The sequence below is a fragment of the Solanum lycopersicum genome, chromosome 2 (assembly GCF_036512215.1).
Source record: "Solanum lycopersicum chromosome 2, SLM_r2.1".
Taxonomy (NCBI): domain Eukaryota; kingdom Viridiplantae; phylum Streptophyta; class Magnoliopsida; order Solanales; family Solanaceae; genus Solanum; species Solanum lycopersicum.
This window is the reverse complement of record NC_090801.1, coordinates 63,925,749-63,945,810: the sequence shown is the minus strand read 5'-3', so window position 1 is coordinate 63,945,810 and position 20,062 is coordinate 63,925,749. Positions and strand designations below refer to the sequence as shown.

The 20,062-nt window shown below is 38.8% G+C and overlaps 2 protein-coding genes across 2 annotated transcripts; both read right to left on the bottom strand.

The window, feature by feature from the left end:
• Positions 1–303: 303 nt before the first annotated feature.
• On the bottom strand, positions 304–20,013 carry LOC101261195 (uncharacterized). The gene is made up of 15 exons (XM_010318097.4): positions 19,632–20,013; positions 19,415–19,496; positions 18,364–18,864; positions 4,090–4,252; positions 3,708–3,860; positions 3,280–3,377; positions 2,977–3,068; positions 2,714–2,784; positions 2,482–2,617; positions 2,027–2,086; positions 1,842–1,924; positions 1,678–1,754; positions 1,450–1,520; positions 826–883; positions 304–751 (listed from the first exon to the last, which is right to left on the bottom strand). Exons 1-15 carry the CDS (start codon positions 19,844–19,846, stop codon positions 632–634), a joined length of 1,980 nt encoding a protein of 659 aa, XP_010316399.2. The 5' UTR covers positions 19,847–20,013; the 3' UTR covers positions 304–631.
• On the bottom strand, positions 12,288–13,822 carry LOC138341854 (uncharacterized). The gene is made up of 2 exons (XM_069293869.1): positions 13,687–13,822; positions 12,288–13,084 (listed from the first exon to the last, which is right to left on the bottom strand). Exon 2 carries the CDS (start codon positions 13,079–13,081, stop codon positions 12,422–12,424), a length of 660 nt encoding a protein of 219 aa, XP_069149970.1. The 5' UTR covers positions 13,082–13,084; positions 13,687–13,822; the 3' UTR covers positions 12,288–12,421.
• Positions 20,014–20,062: the final 49 nt, after the last annotated feature.

The following is a 20,062-nucleotide window of genomic DNA, read 5'->3' as shown; positions in this document are numbered from 1 at the left end:
ACCCTACGATTAACCCTAAAGTAGAAATTATTTATATTGATACATATTCATATACCAAAGCTTTACATCGCAATGACTTCGTGATATACTTCCCTCTATCCTAAACTAAAAATTTGTAAATTGACTTTGATAGTTGATTTGTGAAATTTGGCAGTTAACTATTCATTATACAATCAATACATATCAGTAAATATCTAAAATGAATAAGTATTTACTGTTATTTTCTAAAATTTCACTATCCAGAAAACACTAATACTTCTCAAATCAATCTGGCATAAATCAAATAAATAAAAAGAGCAAGAGAATCGTAATTTCATATTCTTGATATATTATTCATAAGCACAAAGCTTATATGTGATATACTGTATACAACAATAGTAACATACCAGTAAATTACCACAACTGAGGCCTGGAAAGGATGGAATATCTATGGACAGACCATTTCCGATAAACAAACGGCTAAACAAAATCACTAAAGTTGAGATGAAAATATTGAATAAACGTAACAGTACCAGACTAGAACCCTGTTAGTGGTTATATAATGAACTGGCTATCTATGTGCTTCCTGTAACAGATACAATCCCCTAAAATACAGTTATCTAAGGAAGAAAATGTGTTGCCACGTCTGTCTTTATAGCTTGACTCGACCGAGGACTACCGGATAATAGGCATCAAGATCAAGTAGATCTAAAATCTTTTGGGTAGCCCATAAATAGGAGGAATGGCCATCAATGAGTTCAGTTACATCAACCTGTTAAAAGTGAGAGGTTTTAAGCAAAAAATGATGGAGATCCAAATTTGGTTATCCTTAAGAAGAAGACTTACGTTCTCAATGCCAGGAACATCAACCGGTTGAATTCCAGCCAAGCCTCGAGTCAGGAGACTGTTTAGAGAAATTGCACAAGTTACCCAGAAATAGAAGCATAAAACAGCATGTGAAACAGAGAACATATTCTCCCTCCATCCACAACTAGTCCTATTTTCCATTTTGGATTATCCCAGAGTCATTGTGCACTATTCTTAAATGAAGTGTTCTCATAGGCTTTTTTTTTATATAATCCAGATATGCCCTGTGAGTTAGCTGGTCCAACCCAAATTGGCTCATAGGTTCAGAAATTCGAGAATGTAGCCTGCACTCTAGCCTGCTTAACTGGAATACCTTTCTTGAGTCAGACACAGGATAAAAAATGACATGAAGTGTTTTACGTGACCCAACTTTACTCTCTCAAAACAGTTTTGTCCTTGTTTTATTGTCCTACAACATAATAAATTATCGGAATATGACTCCATATTTTTTCAAGAGATGAACATTTCATATTTTCAATATATAACAAAATAATTGTGCTGGTCCATATGCAACATTGAAGGGGGTGCAAGGGAATAGGTTTAAGACAGATTATGCCCAATTCAACTTTCAACATCAGTACTATGCTTGCAACTAAGGCAAACCTGGCACGGAAGGCAATTCCTAGCATCCAATCATTTGTAGTGTAAGCATTCACGAATCGACCAGCCACTACCTGTAAAAATAAGAAGAGGGATCCTCAAATAATAATGAGGTGAGCGAGCAGATAAGTACAATCCTTATACTAGAGAAAACAAATTATAAAGAGGAAGGAGAAAAATATACTCATACTAATAAGAGTAGATGATATGAATAAAGTGGGAAGCAAAAACCTTTCTAGCTGCTTCCCAGTTCATGCTTTTAATTGCAATGGGTGCCCCAAGAAGAACAACTCTCTCCACAAGGCCAGCTGTCAAAATACAAGAAAATATTTTAGGATCATCTTTGAAAATGATAAAATGTAAGAAAAAAAAACATATTTCAAAATAAAACTTACAAGTATTCGCACTCTCAGCCAGAACCTGGAGACATTTAAAGATAACTCTTGCCCCAAGTGAAAACCCAACAAGTGTTACAGGCCTGAAATATTCATGGACAACCAATAGAGTTGGCTGATGTGAAAACTCAATCTTCCAGGAGACTCAACTGGAAAATGCTCAGAATCTATTCAAGACTGTTTACCTATTTCCTTGTAATCCTTTCTGCAACACTTCTGCCAGAAGTTTTCCTGCCTTATCCGATCTGAAATAAACAACAAGTTAAAATCAAAGTAGGAGACAATGCTTTGACATACTAACAGAATATCACAGTAAAACTGCTTGATAATTTAAGCAGAGGCAAAATTGGAGCCAGAATTAATACTGAAACAAAAGATGGAAATACAGAAAATTCAAAGATAAGAATTGCAAGGGACAAACAAAAACTAATGAGAAAACTGGTAAACAGTTTGAGTTCACCTATACAGGTATAGATTCTTTACATCATTACTGCAGTTATATTAATCTTATCCTTTTACTTCTAATCATATCATATAGACAAACGGAAGATAAAACAGCTTCATAACCTTTTCCTCCTTGATCCCAACCCCAAGCTCAAAAAAGAGATTGTACTGAACAGACACACAGACAAAAAAGAACCTGTCCACGGCAATTGCCCATTTGCTGTCAATAAAATCTGTCATTGCAAGCAATGTCGCTGGCAAAGCCAATGCTGTCAAGAGAGTTTTTAAAACTGTCATCATAGCACCTCGCTTCATCAACTCCATTGCAAGTCCTGTGGTTAGTGATGATGTCAGCATCATAACCGATCACAGTGGTAATGTAGCTGGTCTATGTATCATATGCTAAAAAGCAAAGTACAAATTATTACTTGACGTCAACCAATCCTGAATTGCAGTGCTTACAGCAATAAGATTCTTTGACTCCCACTGCAGCACATATCTGAAGAAAATGAGAAATGTAACAGTGGTTTCTGCATTATAAGCCTTCATCGACCGGGGTTGGGGTTGGGGGGGTTGGGGGTGGAGGGGGGTGATAAGAAATTAGAAATAAACTTTATGTTTACCAGGTAAACGAAATCATCTACCCAAATGGAGATCAACCAACAAAAAAGAAAAAAAAAAGATATTTTACCTCTCAGAGTTATCATGTTGTCCTTCCCAAGGTCTTACAAAATCTTCTTCCTTAAAAACAAGTCCTGAGATCAAAACCTCAACTGCCAGCCGCTGATAGCAAAAATGCAAAGTGAGAACAAACATAGCTGAGCTCCTGTGGTCCATGACTAAAACTAAAAAGTATGGCAACTATGAGAATAAAGATGAAAGAACTCGAAGAGACACAATGCAGACTGCAATGGCCCACCTACCAACTAAAAACGAGAAACTGCTGGCCTTACAGGAAAATTTCAAGTAGAACACACAAAAGCTAATTACTTACACCCTGGTTATGGTTCTCTCCTATAGACTTGAACTCAAATTCATCAACATCTCCCATTCTCCTGGCCATTTTACTTCCTGTGAGTCCAGCTCCAGCAGCTGGATAAGCAAAAATATCGATGACAACCCTTAGTAATTGTTGGATAATTTAAAGATGCTCAGATTCCACAAATCAATCTAAACCTTGTTGCCTGAGAAGTGCAAAAGCACTTGCTCAAATGATTTAGATCATCCATTTTATATTTGAATTGTATGAGCTACTGATGTGATTGTGTTCCTGGCACCATCTTTTTGTAATTTTGGGTACCTTTTTGGTACTTATCTTGAGGAAATTACATTACCTTATCAAAGGAAAAGAGAAGTGCAAAATCACAAGTTGCTCTCTCCTATCTCCATTATGATGAGAGATCTTATGAAACATGTGGTTACCTCCAAATGAAGCTGCTACTGCAACAGATCCTGCAGCACTTCCTGCCGCACCAGCAACGGCAGCAAACCCACTTGCTCCAATCACAGGAACAAGAGTTCCCAAGGTAGGGGCTAAAGCAACAAAGCCTGCAGCTATTGCTGGAGCAGCTAAACCTGTTCACGAACAAAATAAAGGCAACAAAATTACAACAACTTCGTCTCCTATGAGCACTCCTCACAATCACATTCCAACTTCTTTATACATCTTATGAAGACTATAAGGAGAAGACATCTGTTTTCTGTAAGGCTTGTCGCAAGGACAAGGAAATCTGTTTCCTAAGATGTTTGCTTAAACATGTCAGGACCTGAGTTAAGAAACTTAAGAAAGTCTGGAATGTCCTACCACCAGTAACTGCCAACAAGGTTCCTCCAGTTACTGCAGCTGCACCTATTATACCTCTTCGTTTCCACTTAGCCAAGGAGCTTTTAGGAGATCGGCTCTGTTCCTTTAATTCTTCTTCTTTTAGTGCCATTGCAGAACAAGCAATCGTGGTTTCAATGGCTTCCTGCAGCAGACAATTTCTTTTTTCACTGTTTGTACAAGGTTAAGGTCCATGCTATAAGCTATTATAGGCGGCATAAATTTCTGCATCACCACAACAGGCTCCTTTCTTAGGAAGAAAATGTTTTCCTAGACTAGAAGAAAAAGATAGCCAGAATAAATTGAGAAAAAAACATGTCCTTGCTTCTGCAGTCATATTATGGTAAAGAAAAAGAAAAATTGACATCCAAAAGTGGAACCAACAGTAAATGTCAATTTTTCTTCTTTTTCTAATGATAATGTAACTGCTCAAAAAATAAAACAAGAAGAATGGAACAAAAGATGAAAAAGATTTGAAACAGGTAAGTACACAAAAGAAAATCAGAAAGAAAGGACTAGATGTCACGACCGGAATCTAGACCCCAGACGAGACCGGCGTCGTTGACCTCTCAGAGGTCGCAGACAAGGCTACTTACGTCATTCTTACTTTACATAGATTAATTTTAGCGGAAAATTTGGAATTTTTGATTCTTTAATCATACTTGCTGAACATTCTTAACATTTCGTAATCGTTCATCATCAACCATCTAACCTTTAAGAGATAAGCAACTGAAAGAAATAATTCATTAAATATTAATTGTATATCGGCCAAAATAGCACCAATACAAAGTCTGAACCAAAACAGGAAAGAAACGCTAGTGGAACATGCCCCACTAGCTCAACTCTAAAACTACGCTAGAATGTAAAACAGTAGCATCCTCGAAGGCATAAGGACCTACCAAACTCCGGATGAATGCTGACGTCCAGATAGCTGCAACAAAGAACTTGTAGCTCTACCGTACACCTGTGCCTGCACCTAAAAGTAGATGTTTGTATGGAATTAGTACACACTTGTACTAAGTATGGGTATATGCAAGCACACACCAGGGACATGCATGAGAAAGAATAGCTCTTTCCTAACAACATGATTTTTGGAAGTCAAGTCGGTGGACTTGCTAAAATGAGATTAGGAAGGTTATGCCACGAGAGTGACATGCATCATTATAGTTATTGTATGGCACACAACACATAATATCTTCATATAACACATAACATATAGCACATAGTTTCTTTCATATTGTTCATTCATATACCATGAGACCTTACTATCATAGACTTAACCTTAAGACTTCCCAAAATGAGGGCTCAACATATGGGACCTCAACTAGGGAGCCTTCTTCAGCAAACACAGAGCCTGCTTCATTCATTCGTTCGTATTTCATTTCAATTCATTCATAGGCCAGTGCGAACACCAGCTATACCTAGGATGTAGTTTAAGACTTCCATTGGGTTTGCTGTGCAATGATCAGGAATGACCTAATGTCATTACCTAAATCTAGCTCACCTCTTGATTATCCTATCCTAACACCTTCGGTATCATTCATTTCTTTATATGATTCATTTGAGGCTGGCCTCATTCATTCATTGGGAACTTTAACTTTAACCGACATAGATCATGTGAGCATCATGAAATCCAGTGTCTTCCCCACACCGAAAAGAGGTGGAATCACCGGCCAAAGCGATTCAATAACATGCTAGCGTATATGGGAATTTAACCCCGCCAGATCCCTATAGTGGCAATATAGGTTCAAAGACTAGGAGATGTATGGAGACTCATACCCGGCAAGCCGGACAGTCTCATCTCATGAGAGTTACGTGAACCTCCGCCCTTCCCGAAAGAAGGCATCACCGCTCATAGCTAGCCTATCGGTGCTCAGTATAAAGTTCCATTACATCCAACTCATACATCATGGAAGTTGTCTTCTAGTATGAGGGCATCATAGCTCAATAGATGATTTCTCATCTCATTATTAGTATTAAGTGTTTTAAACTCAATATTTTTCATTAAAGTATTTATAGAGACTGGTCTCTTCATTATCTTACACCCTCATTGATGAATACGTATTGGTAACATTTACTTAGGCTCGTTTGAGATTGCTCTCTCCATATACATTAGCCTCACATCATGATTGTCACCACATTCTTCATTTCATTACGTACATCTTAGGTTCACTTATTTTTTTGAACGTATGTTAAACTTATGTGTCTATACATACAAGCCATGGGGCTTCGTTTATAGTTCGTTAAGTGATTCTTATTTTCCTAAGATTATGTATTACAAGACTTATGTATCTTGTATATATACCAAGATCTTGATTTTTGATCAAAGTAGATTACATTATTCTTGAATATTTTACTCACGTATGACTTATGTATCAATACGGAGGTTTGGGCACGAGAACCCAAATTTTGAATTATTTGGATATCATTTATATTTTTCATTGATTTTTGTTCTAATATTCATAAATTTAGAACTCTAAGTTAAGTCTCAACATTTTCGTGAAATAATAAATTTTTTTATTTTAATTAGAATTCTAAATTAAATTTCAATCATTTAGATGAAAGAATAATTTTCTAATTTAATTAGAATTCCAATTTAAATCTCAATATTTACATAAAAGAATTAATATTCTATTTTTAATTAAAATTCTAAATTAAATCTCAATGTTTACATAAGAGAATTAATTTTTTTAACTTTAATTAGAATTTTAATTTATTATTATTATTATTTTTAATTACATTCGCTTGAATAGGGAGGTTGTGGGTTCGAACCCCCACAGCCCCCTTTATTTTTCTCTTATTTTCGCTGGAAATGGAGGCTGTGAGGTGGTGGGTTCGAACCCCCACAGCCTCACCTTTATTTCCTTAATATTTGTACCCCTCCCTTCAACTCTGAGGTCGTGGGTTCGATCCCACGCCTCACATCCCTTTTTATTCCTTTTTTTTTTTTTCGCGAACTGGGGGTCGTGGGTTCGATCCCCGCCCCCAGCATTCCCTTTTAAATCTTTTTTTTTTTTTTTTTGCGCGTGGCTGGGGTCGCGAGTTCGATCCCTGCCAGCCCCATTTTTTTTTTTTTAATTAAGGCATGCTGCAGGGAGGTCCTGGGTTCGATCCCTGCAGGCCTCAAAACTTTTTTTTTTAATTCTTTTGATGTTCAAAAAATTTCCAGATTCTTTTAAAGTCTGTTTTCAAGTTCTGGAAATTTATTCTACGATTTTTCTTCACTTTTTCATCAAGTTTAACATTAATTCTTAGGGAAATTTCATGGTTCATTCATAATGTTTTAATTACACATTATATTTTTTTTTTATAGATTCGTCTAACCAAGAATTACTCCCTCAATCAAGCCACCTAACATTTCATATGAACTTCACGTCTTACCCCATTTTATTCACGAAAAATATACAATCATATTACATTAAACTTTTGGAGCATTACATAAAGAACCTCATTCACTGTAACATACTTACACATAATTTCAAGAAAAACATGGTTGCCTTTCATACGATTCCAAGTACACAAACATAATCATATTCATCGCGAAAACATAATATACACCTAAATCTACCAGCAATCATACCCAACCTAAAATTCATTGGGAGCTAGTGACAGGGGCATGCAACGGGAAACAGCCTTAGTTTCGAGATGAATAACTTGAATCGTAAGGGGCCTCTTGGGAAAGGAGCCAAGAGAGAAGAAACCCATACCTTAATCGATGTTCAAACTTTAATGTTGCTGCCCGGAAAACTCCTCCAAACCACTCCCAATTCACTTCAACGCACACCTCTCTCGACGAACCTCTCTTAGCCTTGACGTTTTGATTACTTATTTTCTTTTACTTGAAAATTTTTTGTGAGTTTTTCAAGCATGAAAACTGTTGATATTTTTGGCAGAAATAATGTGATGAAGATGGAGAACGTGAGAAAGAGAGTTAAGGAGCGTGAGAGAGAGAGGACTATTTGGATTAGGAGACTAATTCAAAAATCAGTCAAATAATAAATAAATACAAATCTGTTTTTGATTTATTTATTTATTTATTCATTTAAAACGTGAAAGGACAATTACGCCCTTTAAATACTTATTTATTCTTATTTATATAAAAAAAAAATTTGAATCGTTACATTATCCCCCCCTTAGGAACATTCGTCCCCGAATGACACTACCATTACACCTCATAATGCCAATCAGATCATAACTTAATTGCTATGTACAATCAGCCAATAGCAACAAATACGAAGAGATAAGGAACTATAGTCTTATGAGTAGGAAGCCTAACCTCAAGAGTTGAAAAGATGTGGATATCGGGATCTCATGTCGGCCTCGGCCTCCCACGTAGCACCCTCAACAAGATGGTTTCTCCATAATACCTTCACTGTGGCAATCTCCTTGTTCCTTAGCCGCTTGACCTGTCTGTCTAAGATTTCAACAGGTATTTCCTCATAGGACAAGTCTTCACCAACCCCCAAACCTTCTACAGGTAGGATTGATGCTGGATCACCTAGGCACTTCTTCAACATAGAGACATGAAAGACTGGATGAACAGAAGCTAGCTCCGCAGGCAATGCTAACTCATAGGCCACCTCACCCACGCGTTGTAGGATCTCATATGGCCCCACATATCTCGGACTAAGCTTCCCTTTTCTACCAAATCTCATCACCCCTTTCATAGGAGATATCTTCAAGTAGACCTGGTCACCAACGTTAAATTCTAAGGGTCGTTTTCTGTTGTCTGCATATGATTTTTGTCGGCTGTAAGCAGTAGACAACCTGTCCCTAATCAGTCTAACTTTCTCCAAGGCCTCATGAATGATCTCTGGACCCAAAATAGATGACTCTCCAACCTCGAACCACCCAACTGGAGATCTACACCTCCTACCATACAATGCCTCAAACAGTGCCATCCCAATGCTGGAGTGATAGCTATTATTATACGAGAACTCTATCAAAGGTAGATGGTCATCCCAATTACCTCTAAAGTCGATCACACACGCCCTTAACATGTCCTCCAATGTCTGAATAGTGCGCTCTGCCTGCCCATCTGTCTGAGGATGAAAGGCAGTGCTAAGTTTCACCTGCGTGCCTAAGCTTTTCTGGAAAGATCTCCAAAAATGTGAAGTAAACTGAGCTCCTCTATCTGAAATAATAGACAAAGGGATCCCATGCCATCTCACAATCTCATCAATGTAAAGTCTCGCGTAATCCTCGGCCCTGTAAGTAGACTTCACTGGGATAAAGTGGGCAGACTTAGTCAATCTGTCCACAACAACCCATATAGAGTCATGCTGCCTCCTAGTCCTCGGAAGACCAACTACGAAGTCCATATTAATGGCCTCCCATTTCCAAGTCGAAACCTCAATGATCTGAGTCAGACCACCAGGCTTAAGATGCTCTGCCTTAACCTGCTGACAATTAGGACACTTAGCCACACAGTCTGCAATATCCCTCTTCATGCCATCCCACCAATAAATCTGCTTAAGATCATGATACATTTTTGTGGAACCTGGATGTATGGAATATCTGGACCCATGGGCCTCTGTAACAATCTTGGTCCGTAAATCATCTACATCTGGTACGCACAACCGGTTCTGGTATCTAAGTATGCCATCATCTCCCAAAGCAAAAGACTCATTCATTTTTAACAACACTGAGTCCTTCATCTCCATCAACACCGGATCAAGATGCTGACCCTTCTTGACTTCCACTATCAGGGATGATTCAGAACTAGGGTGAACTGAAACACCTCCACTAGTAGAGTCAACCAACCGCACACCCAGTCTGGCCAGTCTGTGTACCTCTTTCACTAGCTCCTTCTTCTCATCCTCAACGTGGGCTGTACTCCCCATGCTCATCCTGCTCAAAGCATCAGCCACAACATTAGCCTTACCTGGATGATAGTGCACATTCATGTCATAATCCTTCAGCAGTTCCAACCATCTGCGTTGTCGTAGATTCAGCTCCCTCTGCGTGAACACGTACTGGAGACTCTTATGATCTGTGAACACATCCACATGTACTCCATAAAGATAATGCCTCCACAGCTTCAATGCAAACACCACAGCTGCCAACTCCAAGTCATGAGTGGGATAATTCTTTTCATGAACCTTGAGCTGTCTGGAAGCATAGGCTATCACCTTACCAGCCTGCATAAGAACACATCCCAAACCAACCCTAGATGCATCACAATAGACAGTGTAATTCTCGCCACTCTTAAGCAGAGTAAGCACTGGGGCTGAAGTGAGTCTGTCCTTGAGCTCCTGGAAACTCTTCTCACAAGTCTCCGTCCATTCATACTTGGATTTCTTCTTTGTCAAGGCTGTAAGTGGGGCAGCAATGGAAGAAAATCCCTCCACGAACCTGCGGTAGTAACCAGCCAATCCCAGAAAGCTACGGATATCGGTGGGTGTAAGAGGCTTTGGCCACTTCTTAACGGCTTCAGTCTCTCTGGGGTCCACTTCTACACCTTGATCGGACACAACATGGCCCAGGAAGGTCACTGACCTCAGCCAGAATTCACACTTGCTGAATTTGGCATACAACTGATGATATCTAAGTACCTGCAAGGTTAGTCTCAAATGCTGTGCATGCTCTTCCTTGGTCTTAGAGTAGATGAGAATGTCATCAATGAATACTATGACGAAAGAGTCAAGGTATTCACGGAAGACTCTGTTCATGAGGTCCATAAATGCAGCAGGTGCATTCGTGAGACCGAATGACATAACCAAGAATTCATAATGACCATATCGGGTACGAAAAGCTGTCTTTGGGACATCCCCATCCCTAACCCTAAGCTGGTGATACCCTGAACGAAGATCAATTTTAGAGAAGAAACTAGACCCTTGGAGCTGATCGAACAAATCATCAATTCTGGGGAGTGGATACTTATTCTTATTAGTGACTTTGTTGAGCTGCCGATAATCGATACACATTCTAAGGGTCCCATCCTTCTTCTTTACAAACAACACTGGAGCGCCCCAAGGGGATATGCTCGGTTGAATGAAACCCTTATCAGTGAGATCTTTTAACTGCAGCTTCAACTCCTTGAGTTCTGCTGGAGCCATTCTATAAGGAGGAATCGAGATTGGTTTAGTATCGGGTTCTAAATCGATACCAAAGTCAATCTCTCGAAGGGGAGGGACTCCAGGCAAATCTTCAGGAAACACATCTAGGAATTCATTTACCACAGGCACTGAGTCTATGGAAGGAACGTCATGATCTAAGTCATTAACACTCACAAGATGACATAGTAACCCTTTGGCCATCATTTTATTGGCCTTAAGATTTGAAATCAAGGGGTTAGGGCGAGTCGGATTGTACCCCTCCCAGACTAACTCTTCTTCATTAGGGAAACGAAACCTCACCACTCTACTACGACAGTCCAAGCAAGCATAATGGCTGTGAAGCCAATCCATGCCAAGAATAATATCAAAATCATGCATGGGTAACTCAATCAAGTTTGCACATATAGCCCTGCCACTCACAACTATTGGGCAATTCTGGTATACCCTATCAGCTTTCACATTTTCTCCTAAAGGCGTACTAACCACTATAGGATCATGCAGGACTTCAGGTAGTACTTTAAAAGTAAGGGCAAGTAGAGGAGTCACAAAGGAAAGCGTAGACCCTGGATCAAGTAAGGCATAAACAGAAGTTGAGAATATTTGCAGCATACCTGTGACCACATCAGCGGACTTCTCCTGCTCCTCCCTACCTTTCAAGGCATAAAATCTGTTCCTCTTGGGAGGCTCGGCTGCTGCTGCACCCTGTGGGGTAGGCCTAGGCTGAGCATTACCCCCAGCCTGACCTCTGTTCTGGGGACAATCTCTGACCATGTGTCCACTCTTACCACAACCAAAGCAGGCATTAGTGCCCTGCCTGCATTCCCCAAGGTGAGTTCGGCCGCACTTAGTACAAGCCTTCCTTGGGCGCTGCATCTCACCTCCATTGCCCCTCTTGGGTTCGGGTCTGCCTCCTCTAGGTGTTGTATTTCTCTGAGGGTCAGAATTACCAGCACTCTGTTGCCCCTTCTTAAATTTGGGCTGCTCGCGGACGCCAAAATTATTTCTATGGCCTCCATGGCTGGGACCTGCCTGATCTTGAGGCCTAGGCCTCCTAACATCACGTACACCTCTCCTCTTTCGGCTGTCCTCTACCTGCTGGACATGCATCATTAATCTAGAAAGGTCCATATTATCATGGAGCATCGCAGCCCGACAATCCTCCTCCAGGTCTCCATTGATTCCTGTGAGGAATCTGCTCATCTCCTCCCTGCTGGTAGAAACCAAGGGAGTAGCATACCTGGATAATTTCAACAAAGTTAAGTACTCTCATCATTCTTGTTATCAAATACTAAGGGAAGTACATACCTTGATAACTTCACAAACTTCAGGGAATACTCCCTGACAGTCATGGATCCTTGCTTGAGGTTGATGAACTCCTCAACCTTGGCCTCTTTCATCTCTCTAGGGAAGAACCTTTCCAAAAATGCTGTCTTGAACAGCTCCCAGGTGACTGGCACCTCTCCTAGGACACGGTTATCTCGCCACATTTTGCACCAAGTCTGTGCAACATCTTTGAGCTGGTAGGAAGCCAACTCAGCCTTCTCAATATCAGTGGCCCCCATGGCCACCAGTATCTTATGCAACTCGTCTATAAATTCCTGAGGATCTTCTGAAGTCTTAGCCCCTGTGAAAATTGGAGGATTCATCCTCGTGAAGTCTCGCAGTCTGTCAGCTATGTTGCGAACCGGTGGGTTTTCCCTTAGAACATCCTGCCGGTTGACTTGGGCAGTCATAGCTTGGGCTTGCATTGTGATGGCCTGTGCCATCTGGGCTAGAGATGCCCTCACCTCCGCATCAGTCAACCCAGCTAGGTTAACAGGCATAGCCACTCCTTCAGCTGGAGCCTGGGGTGGATTCTGATTACCCCTAGCTGCAGCTGCTCCCGTCCTCCGACCCTTAGTCCTCCAAGTATTCATTCTCTGAAAAACAACAAGATTGATGTTAGACACGTTCATAACACCAAGAATTCAAACATTAGGATAAGCACGATAAGATCAGAAAAAGGGAAGTTTTTCCTACGCATCATGCAGTCTCTAATCCAGGATAGTGGTGCACTTCACTACCATGACTTAGAAACTACTCAATGTGGTTGATGTGAACTCATTATTCTAGGAATTTAACCTAGCGCTCTGATACCAACTTTGTCACGACCGGAATCTAGACCCCAGACGAGACCGGCGTCGTTGACCTCTCAGAGGTCGCAGACAAGGCTACTTACGTCATTCTTACTTTACATAGATTAATTTTAGCGGAAAATTTGGAATTTTTGATTCTTTAATCATACTTGCTGAACATTCTTAACATTTCGTAATCGTTCATCATCAACCATCTAACCTTTAAGAGATAAGCAACTGAAAGAAATAATTCATTAAATATTAATTGTATATCGGCCAAAATAGCACCAATACAAAGTCTGAACCAAAACAGGAAAGAAACGCTAGTGGAACATGCCCCACTAGCTCAACTCTAAAACTACGCTAGAATGTAAAACAGTAGCATCCTCGAAGGCATAAGGACCTACCAAACTCCGGATGAATGCTGACGTCCAGATAGCTGCAACAAAGAACTTGTAGCTCTACCGTACACCTGTGCCTGCACCTAAAAGTAGATGTTTGTATGGAATTAGTACACACTTGTACTAAGTATGGGTATATGCAAGCACACACCAGGGACATGCATGAGAAAGAATAGCTCTTTCCTAACAACATGATTTTTGGAAGTCAAGTCGGTGGACTTGCTAAAATGAGATTAGGAAGGTTATGCCACGAGAGTGACATGCATCATTATAGTTATTGTATGGCACACAACACATAATATCTTCATATAACACATAACATATAGCACATAGTTTCTTTCATATTGTTCATTCATATACCATGAGACCTTACTATCATAGACTTAACCTTAAGACTTCCCAAAATGAGGGCTCAACATATGGGACCTCAACTAGGGAGCCTTCTTCAGCAAACACAGAGCCTGCTTCATTCATTCGTTCGTATTTCATTTCAATTCATTCATAGGCCAGTGCGAACACCAGCTATACCTAGGATGTAGTTTAAGACTTCCATTGGGTTTGCTGTGCAATGATCAGGAATGACCTAATGTCATTACCTAAATCTAGCTCACCTCTTGATTATCCTATCCTAACACCTTCGGTATCATTCATTTCTTTATATGATTCATTTGAGGCTGGCCTCATTCATTCATTGGGAACTTTAACTTTAACCGACATAGATCATGTGAGCATCATGAAATCCAGTGTCTTCCCCACACCGAAAAGAGGTGGAATCACCGGCCAAAGCGATTCAATAACATGCTAGCGTATATGGGAATTTAACCCCGCCAGATCCCTATAGTGGCAATATAGGTTCAAAGACTAGGAGATGTATGGAGACTCATACCCGGCAAGCCGGACAGTCTCATCTCATGAGAGTTACGTGAACCTCCGCCCTTCCCGAAAGAAGGCATCACCGCTCATAGCTAGCCTATCGGTGCTCAGTATAAAGTTCCATTACATCCAACTCATACATCATGGAAGTTGTCTTCTAGTATGAGGGCATCATAGCTCAATAGATGATTTCTCATCTCATTATTAGTATTAAGTGTTTTAAACTCAATATTTTTCATTAAAGTATTTATAGAGACTGGTCTCTTCATTATCTTACACCCTCATTGATGAATACGTATTGGTAACATTTACTTAGGCTCGTTTGAGATTGCTCTCTCCATATACATTAGCCTCACATCATGATTGTCACCACATTCTTCATTTCATTACGTACATCTTAGGTTCACTTATTTTTTTGAACGTATGTTAAACTTATGTGTCTATACATACAAGCCATGGGGCTTCGTTTATAGTTCGTTAAGTGATTCTTATTTTCCTAAGATTATGTATTACAAGACTTATGTATCTTGTATATATACCAAGATCTTGATTTTTGATCAAAGTAGATTACATTATTCTTGAATATTTTACTCACGTATGACTTATGTATCAATACGGAGGTTTGGGCACGAGAACCCAAATTTTGAATTATTTGGATATCATTTATATTTTTCATTGATTTTTGTTCTAATATTCATAAATTTAGAACTCTAAGTTAAGTCTCAACATTTTCGTGAAATAATAAATTTTTTTATTTTAATTAGAATTCTAAATTAAATTTCAATCATTTAGATGAAAGAATAATTTTCTAATTTAATTAGAATTCCAATTTAAATCTCAATATTTACATAAAAGAATTAATATTCTATTTTTAATTAAAATTCTAAATTAAATCTCAATGTTTACATAAGAGAATTAATTTTTTTAACTTTAATTAGAATTTTAATTTATTATTATTATTATTTTTAATTACATTCGCTTGAATAGGGAGGTTGTGGGTTCGAACCCCCACAGCCCCCTTTATTTTTCTCTTATTTTCGCTGGAAATGGAGGCTGTGAGGTGGTGGGTTCGAACCCCCACAGCCTCACCTTTATTTCCTTAATATTTGTACCCCTCCCTTCAACTCTGAGGTCGTGGGTTCGATCCCCACGCCTCACATCCCTTTTTATTCCTTTTTTTTTTTTCGCGAACTGGGGGTCGTGGGTTCGATCCCCGCCCCCAGCATTCCCTTTTAAATCTTTTTTTTTTTTTTTTTGCGCGTGGCTGGGGTCGCGAGTTCGATCCCTGCCAGCCTCATTTTTTTTTTTTTAATTAAGGCATGCTGCAGGGAGGTCCTGGGTTCGATCCCTGCAGGCCTCAAAACTTTTTTTTTTAATTCTTTTGATGTTCAAAAAATTTCCAGATTCTTTTAAAGTCTGTTTTCAAGTTCTGGAAATTTATTCTACGATTTTTCTTCACTTTTTCATCAAGTTTAACATTAATTCTTAGGGAAATTTCATGGTTCATTCATAATGTTTTAATTACACATTATATTTTTTTTTTATAGATTCGTCTAACCAAGAATTACTCCCTCAATCAAGCCACCTAACATTTCATATGAACTTCACGTCTTACCCCATTTTATTCACGAAAAATATACAATCATATTACATTAAACTTTTGGAGCATTACATAAAGAACCTCATTCACTGTAACATACTTACACATAATTTCAAGAAAAACATGGTTGCCTTTCATACGATTCCAAGTACACAAACATAATCATATTCATCGCGAAAACATAATATACACCTAAATCTACCAGCAATCATACCCAACCTAAAATTCATTGGGAGCTAGTGACAGGGGCATGCAACGGGAAACAGCCTTAGTTTCGAGATGAATAACTTGAATCGTAAGGGGCCTCTTGGGAAAGGAGCCAAGAGAGAAGAAACCCATACCTTAATCGATGTTCAAACTTTTTTAATGTTGCTGCCCGGAAAACTCCTCCAAACCACTCCCAATTCACTTCAACGCACACCTCTCTCGACGAACCTCTCTTAGCCTTGACGTTTTGATTACTTATTTTCTTTTACTTGAAAATTTTTTGTGAGTTTTTCAAGCATGAAAACTGTTGATATTTTTGGCAGAAATAATGTGATGAAGATGGAGAACGTGAGAAAGAGAGTTAAGGAGCGTGAGAGAGAGAGGATTATTTGGATTAGGAGACTAATTCAAAAATCAGTCAAATAATAAATAAATACAAATCTGTTTTTGATTTATTTATTTATTTATTCATTTAAAACGTGAAAGGACAATTACGCCCTTTAAATACTTATTTATTCTTATTTATATAAAAAAAAAATTTTGAATCGTTACACTAGACATGCCCCTATTGCCCACTACATAGTTATAGCAAGGTGAAGGTACAAGTGTGGCCAACAAAATCCTCATAATGAATTAACATGTAAGCTATGATTTTCTGGTAACATACTCCACAAAGGTGAGAAGAGCACCCAATTATTTAAAGTGTCAGCTCTCAACTAACAGATGCCTCCCATGCTCTGGTTGGAGGTGAACTTTATCACCTGCAGAAGAAAAAGATGCTTGCAATAGCCTTTTTAAGATGATTATCACTTCTGTAGGATAATCATAAAGGATATAAAGCTAAATTATTAGAACCCTTCCATAACTTTTATGGATAAAGTTTCGAAGGTATCCCATCAACAAATTAAGCAGATTTTAGACTAAAATTTAGCGACATCTAAAATATTTCCACCTTTAATAATTTCTGACTATTGTACTTAGATGATAGAAAGAACATAAAGAATCAGGGATGAAATGCTAAATGTTTAAGGTGTTGTGTTCGAATAGTCCTACTTTTATTTGTCCTTTTTAATGATGATGATGATATGAAATGAGCTTAAATTAAGAAGTGGGGATTATAGCCGACCCTAACTTGTTCGGGCCTGAGAAGCAATTGTTGTATGGTGCTTCATGTGTAAGAGAGACAGTGAGGAAGTCAACCACCAACTACTTCATTGGCAGGCAGTGCACAAGCTTTATCGTAAGGTGTAGAATATGTTAAGAATCAATGGTAATGGCAGGGATAGTAAAAATTTGATACTAGCATGAAATCTCAGAAGAAGAAATAGAAGGATAGCATAGGAGGTAGCAGTATGCCACATGAAGCAGTCACGTGCGAGATATGGAAACAAAGAAACTGACTGGGTTTTTTTAATGGAATAGCTTTCAAATATATTAGAGGAATCTTGTTACTTTTCTGTATATCTTGGAGCACCTCCAATAACCCGATTATGGTACAGACGATTGGATGCTTTTTGTAGAAAAATGTTGTGTTTTTGAAAGATCTCTACATGGTATACATCTTGTATGCAGAGTTTTCCCCATCATTTGACTAAATTTACTACCTTCATAAAAGAAGAAAAACAGGAAAACGTGGGACGAGTAATGACTATACACTCAAAGATAGAAGGCATCCTATCCATCCAACTTCCTTTGGGAAGAATAATTTTATTGAGCTCACATTACTAATTGGGTCTCTTACATACTCTCTCTGTTGGAAGTGTTTTTCATTTGTCTCCTACTTTGGAGGTGAGTTTTGTATTAAAATGATGCACAAGGAAGAACTTATAAAACGTTTTAGTAAAACTCGAAATCTTCAATTCTCCATGCATCACATCTAGTATGTATGGACAAGAATATGCAGTAGTATTAAAGAAAAACACTCCAGACGAAACAACGGCAAGAATAAATGATTGAACAATAATATTGCAAATTTCACATATGATGTAGATGCAGGAACACACCACTTTGATCCATTTGACATCAAACCATGTAGCTAGCAACCGCAAAGCCACGCGATGTCGTGCATCATAACCCCTCCTTTGTGTATACTTTTTAATCTCTTCAGATGATTGAGCAAGACATGCTGAGAAAAGTTGATAGAGAACATTAACTTTCCTAGAGTATTCAAGTATCGATGCCTCCTCCACAGGTTTTTCATCAAATCCACTAACTGACTCTAAATGGGCTTGCTCAATGCTAGATGGCTTCTTGCTTTTCTCTTGGTGATTTTCAACATTTGTAGTATTTTCCACTTCGGACCTAGATTGAGTATCAGCAAGGGATAATTTCTCCCGACATTTATGCTCATATTCACGCTGCTTCTCTTTCTTGGACACATTATGGGAAGTTCTCTCCATGCTTGATGCCATAGCATCAATGGCCTTTGCAAGATCAAGTTCTTTGTCTGCTGCTTCTTTAGAAGATTCAGCACCTTCTTCAGAGACAGATAGTGACCTTAGAAGCTGTCAAACTAATGCAATATCAGTCATGATGGCATCAAATAAGTAGCAACAAATGGGCACAGAATTATACTCGTCAAGGGTATTAGCAGAAGATATTAAAAAGAAAACGGTAACTCCTTTCACTTCCACTAGAAACTTTTATCAGCGATAGCTACAAACTCCTGTCTGAAATACACTAAACTTCGGGTGTGCATGCTATTCCAGTGCTCAGTTACCTCAATAGTTGAAATGTTTTTCCATAAGAAAAAAACAAATCTATCAAAAGAAGTAAAGCCGCTCATCAATTTGGGCAGAAACTAAATATCTTAACTCGTATATGATTTAGCATGCTTCAATTAATAACTACAAATATAACATAACCTAAACACAACCACGATACCCTGTCTTCCACTTTGTATAATCACCATATGTCTCATAATTTTATACCCAATCAAACCCTGAAATATGATCCTGAAAATGATTTCCCAAATAAGCCCCAAAATTTAATGCCACTTATCAGTAAATTTTCTAATGGTTTTAACATAAACTCAATGCTGATAAGAAAACTAACCGCTCCAACGTGATGCTTTGGTGATGAAGACCCAGCAGTTTCCTCTAGTCCAGACCATGCTTTTTTATCAATCTCTAGAAATCTGTCAACCACAAATCAAACATACAACTTGAATGAATGATGTTCGAATAAACTACGTCGTCAATTGATGAATGCTACTTCAAATAATAATGTTAATTGAAAACCAGAAGATTAAGATAAGCAGAAGGGAATTAACTTGAAAATTGGGCGGAGGAGGCCGGATGATTCGTGAACCCAAAGTTGAGGGTCTTCTGAGACGGAATCATTACTGCTACCATTGCTAATACGGTCCTCCTCGTCGGACGGAAAGCCCAAAGGACAAGTCTGATGAATGTGGGCCTGATGAAGAGCCAGACCGAACAGAGCTCCGGCTGCGTACCTTTGCATTGGCGTCAATGTTGAGGACGACATCGTTTTTGTTCCAAAAGAAAACAAGTTATCAAGTTGTTGTTTTTTTCTGTGAGATGGAGGAATAGCATTCAAGTATCAAGTTATCAATGAAATGAAAAAGTATTCAGTATTTCAGTTTCACCATTGATGTTCACTTCCAAAGCTCTTTTCCTCTTGAGGGTTGATTCATGTTATTTTGGACACTTGGCGTAAAGATAGGGCCCAAGTGATGTGTAT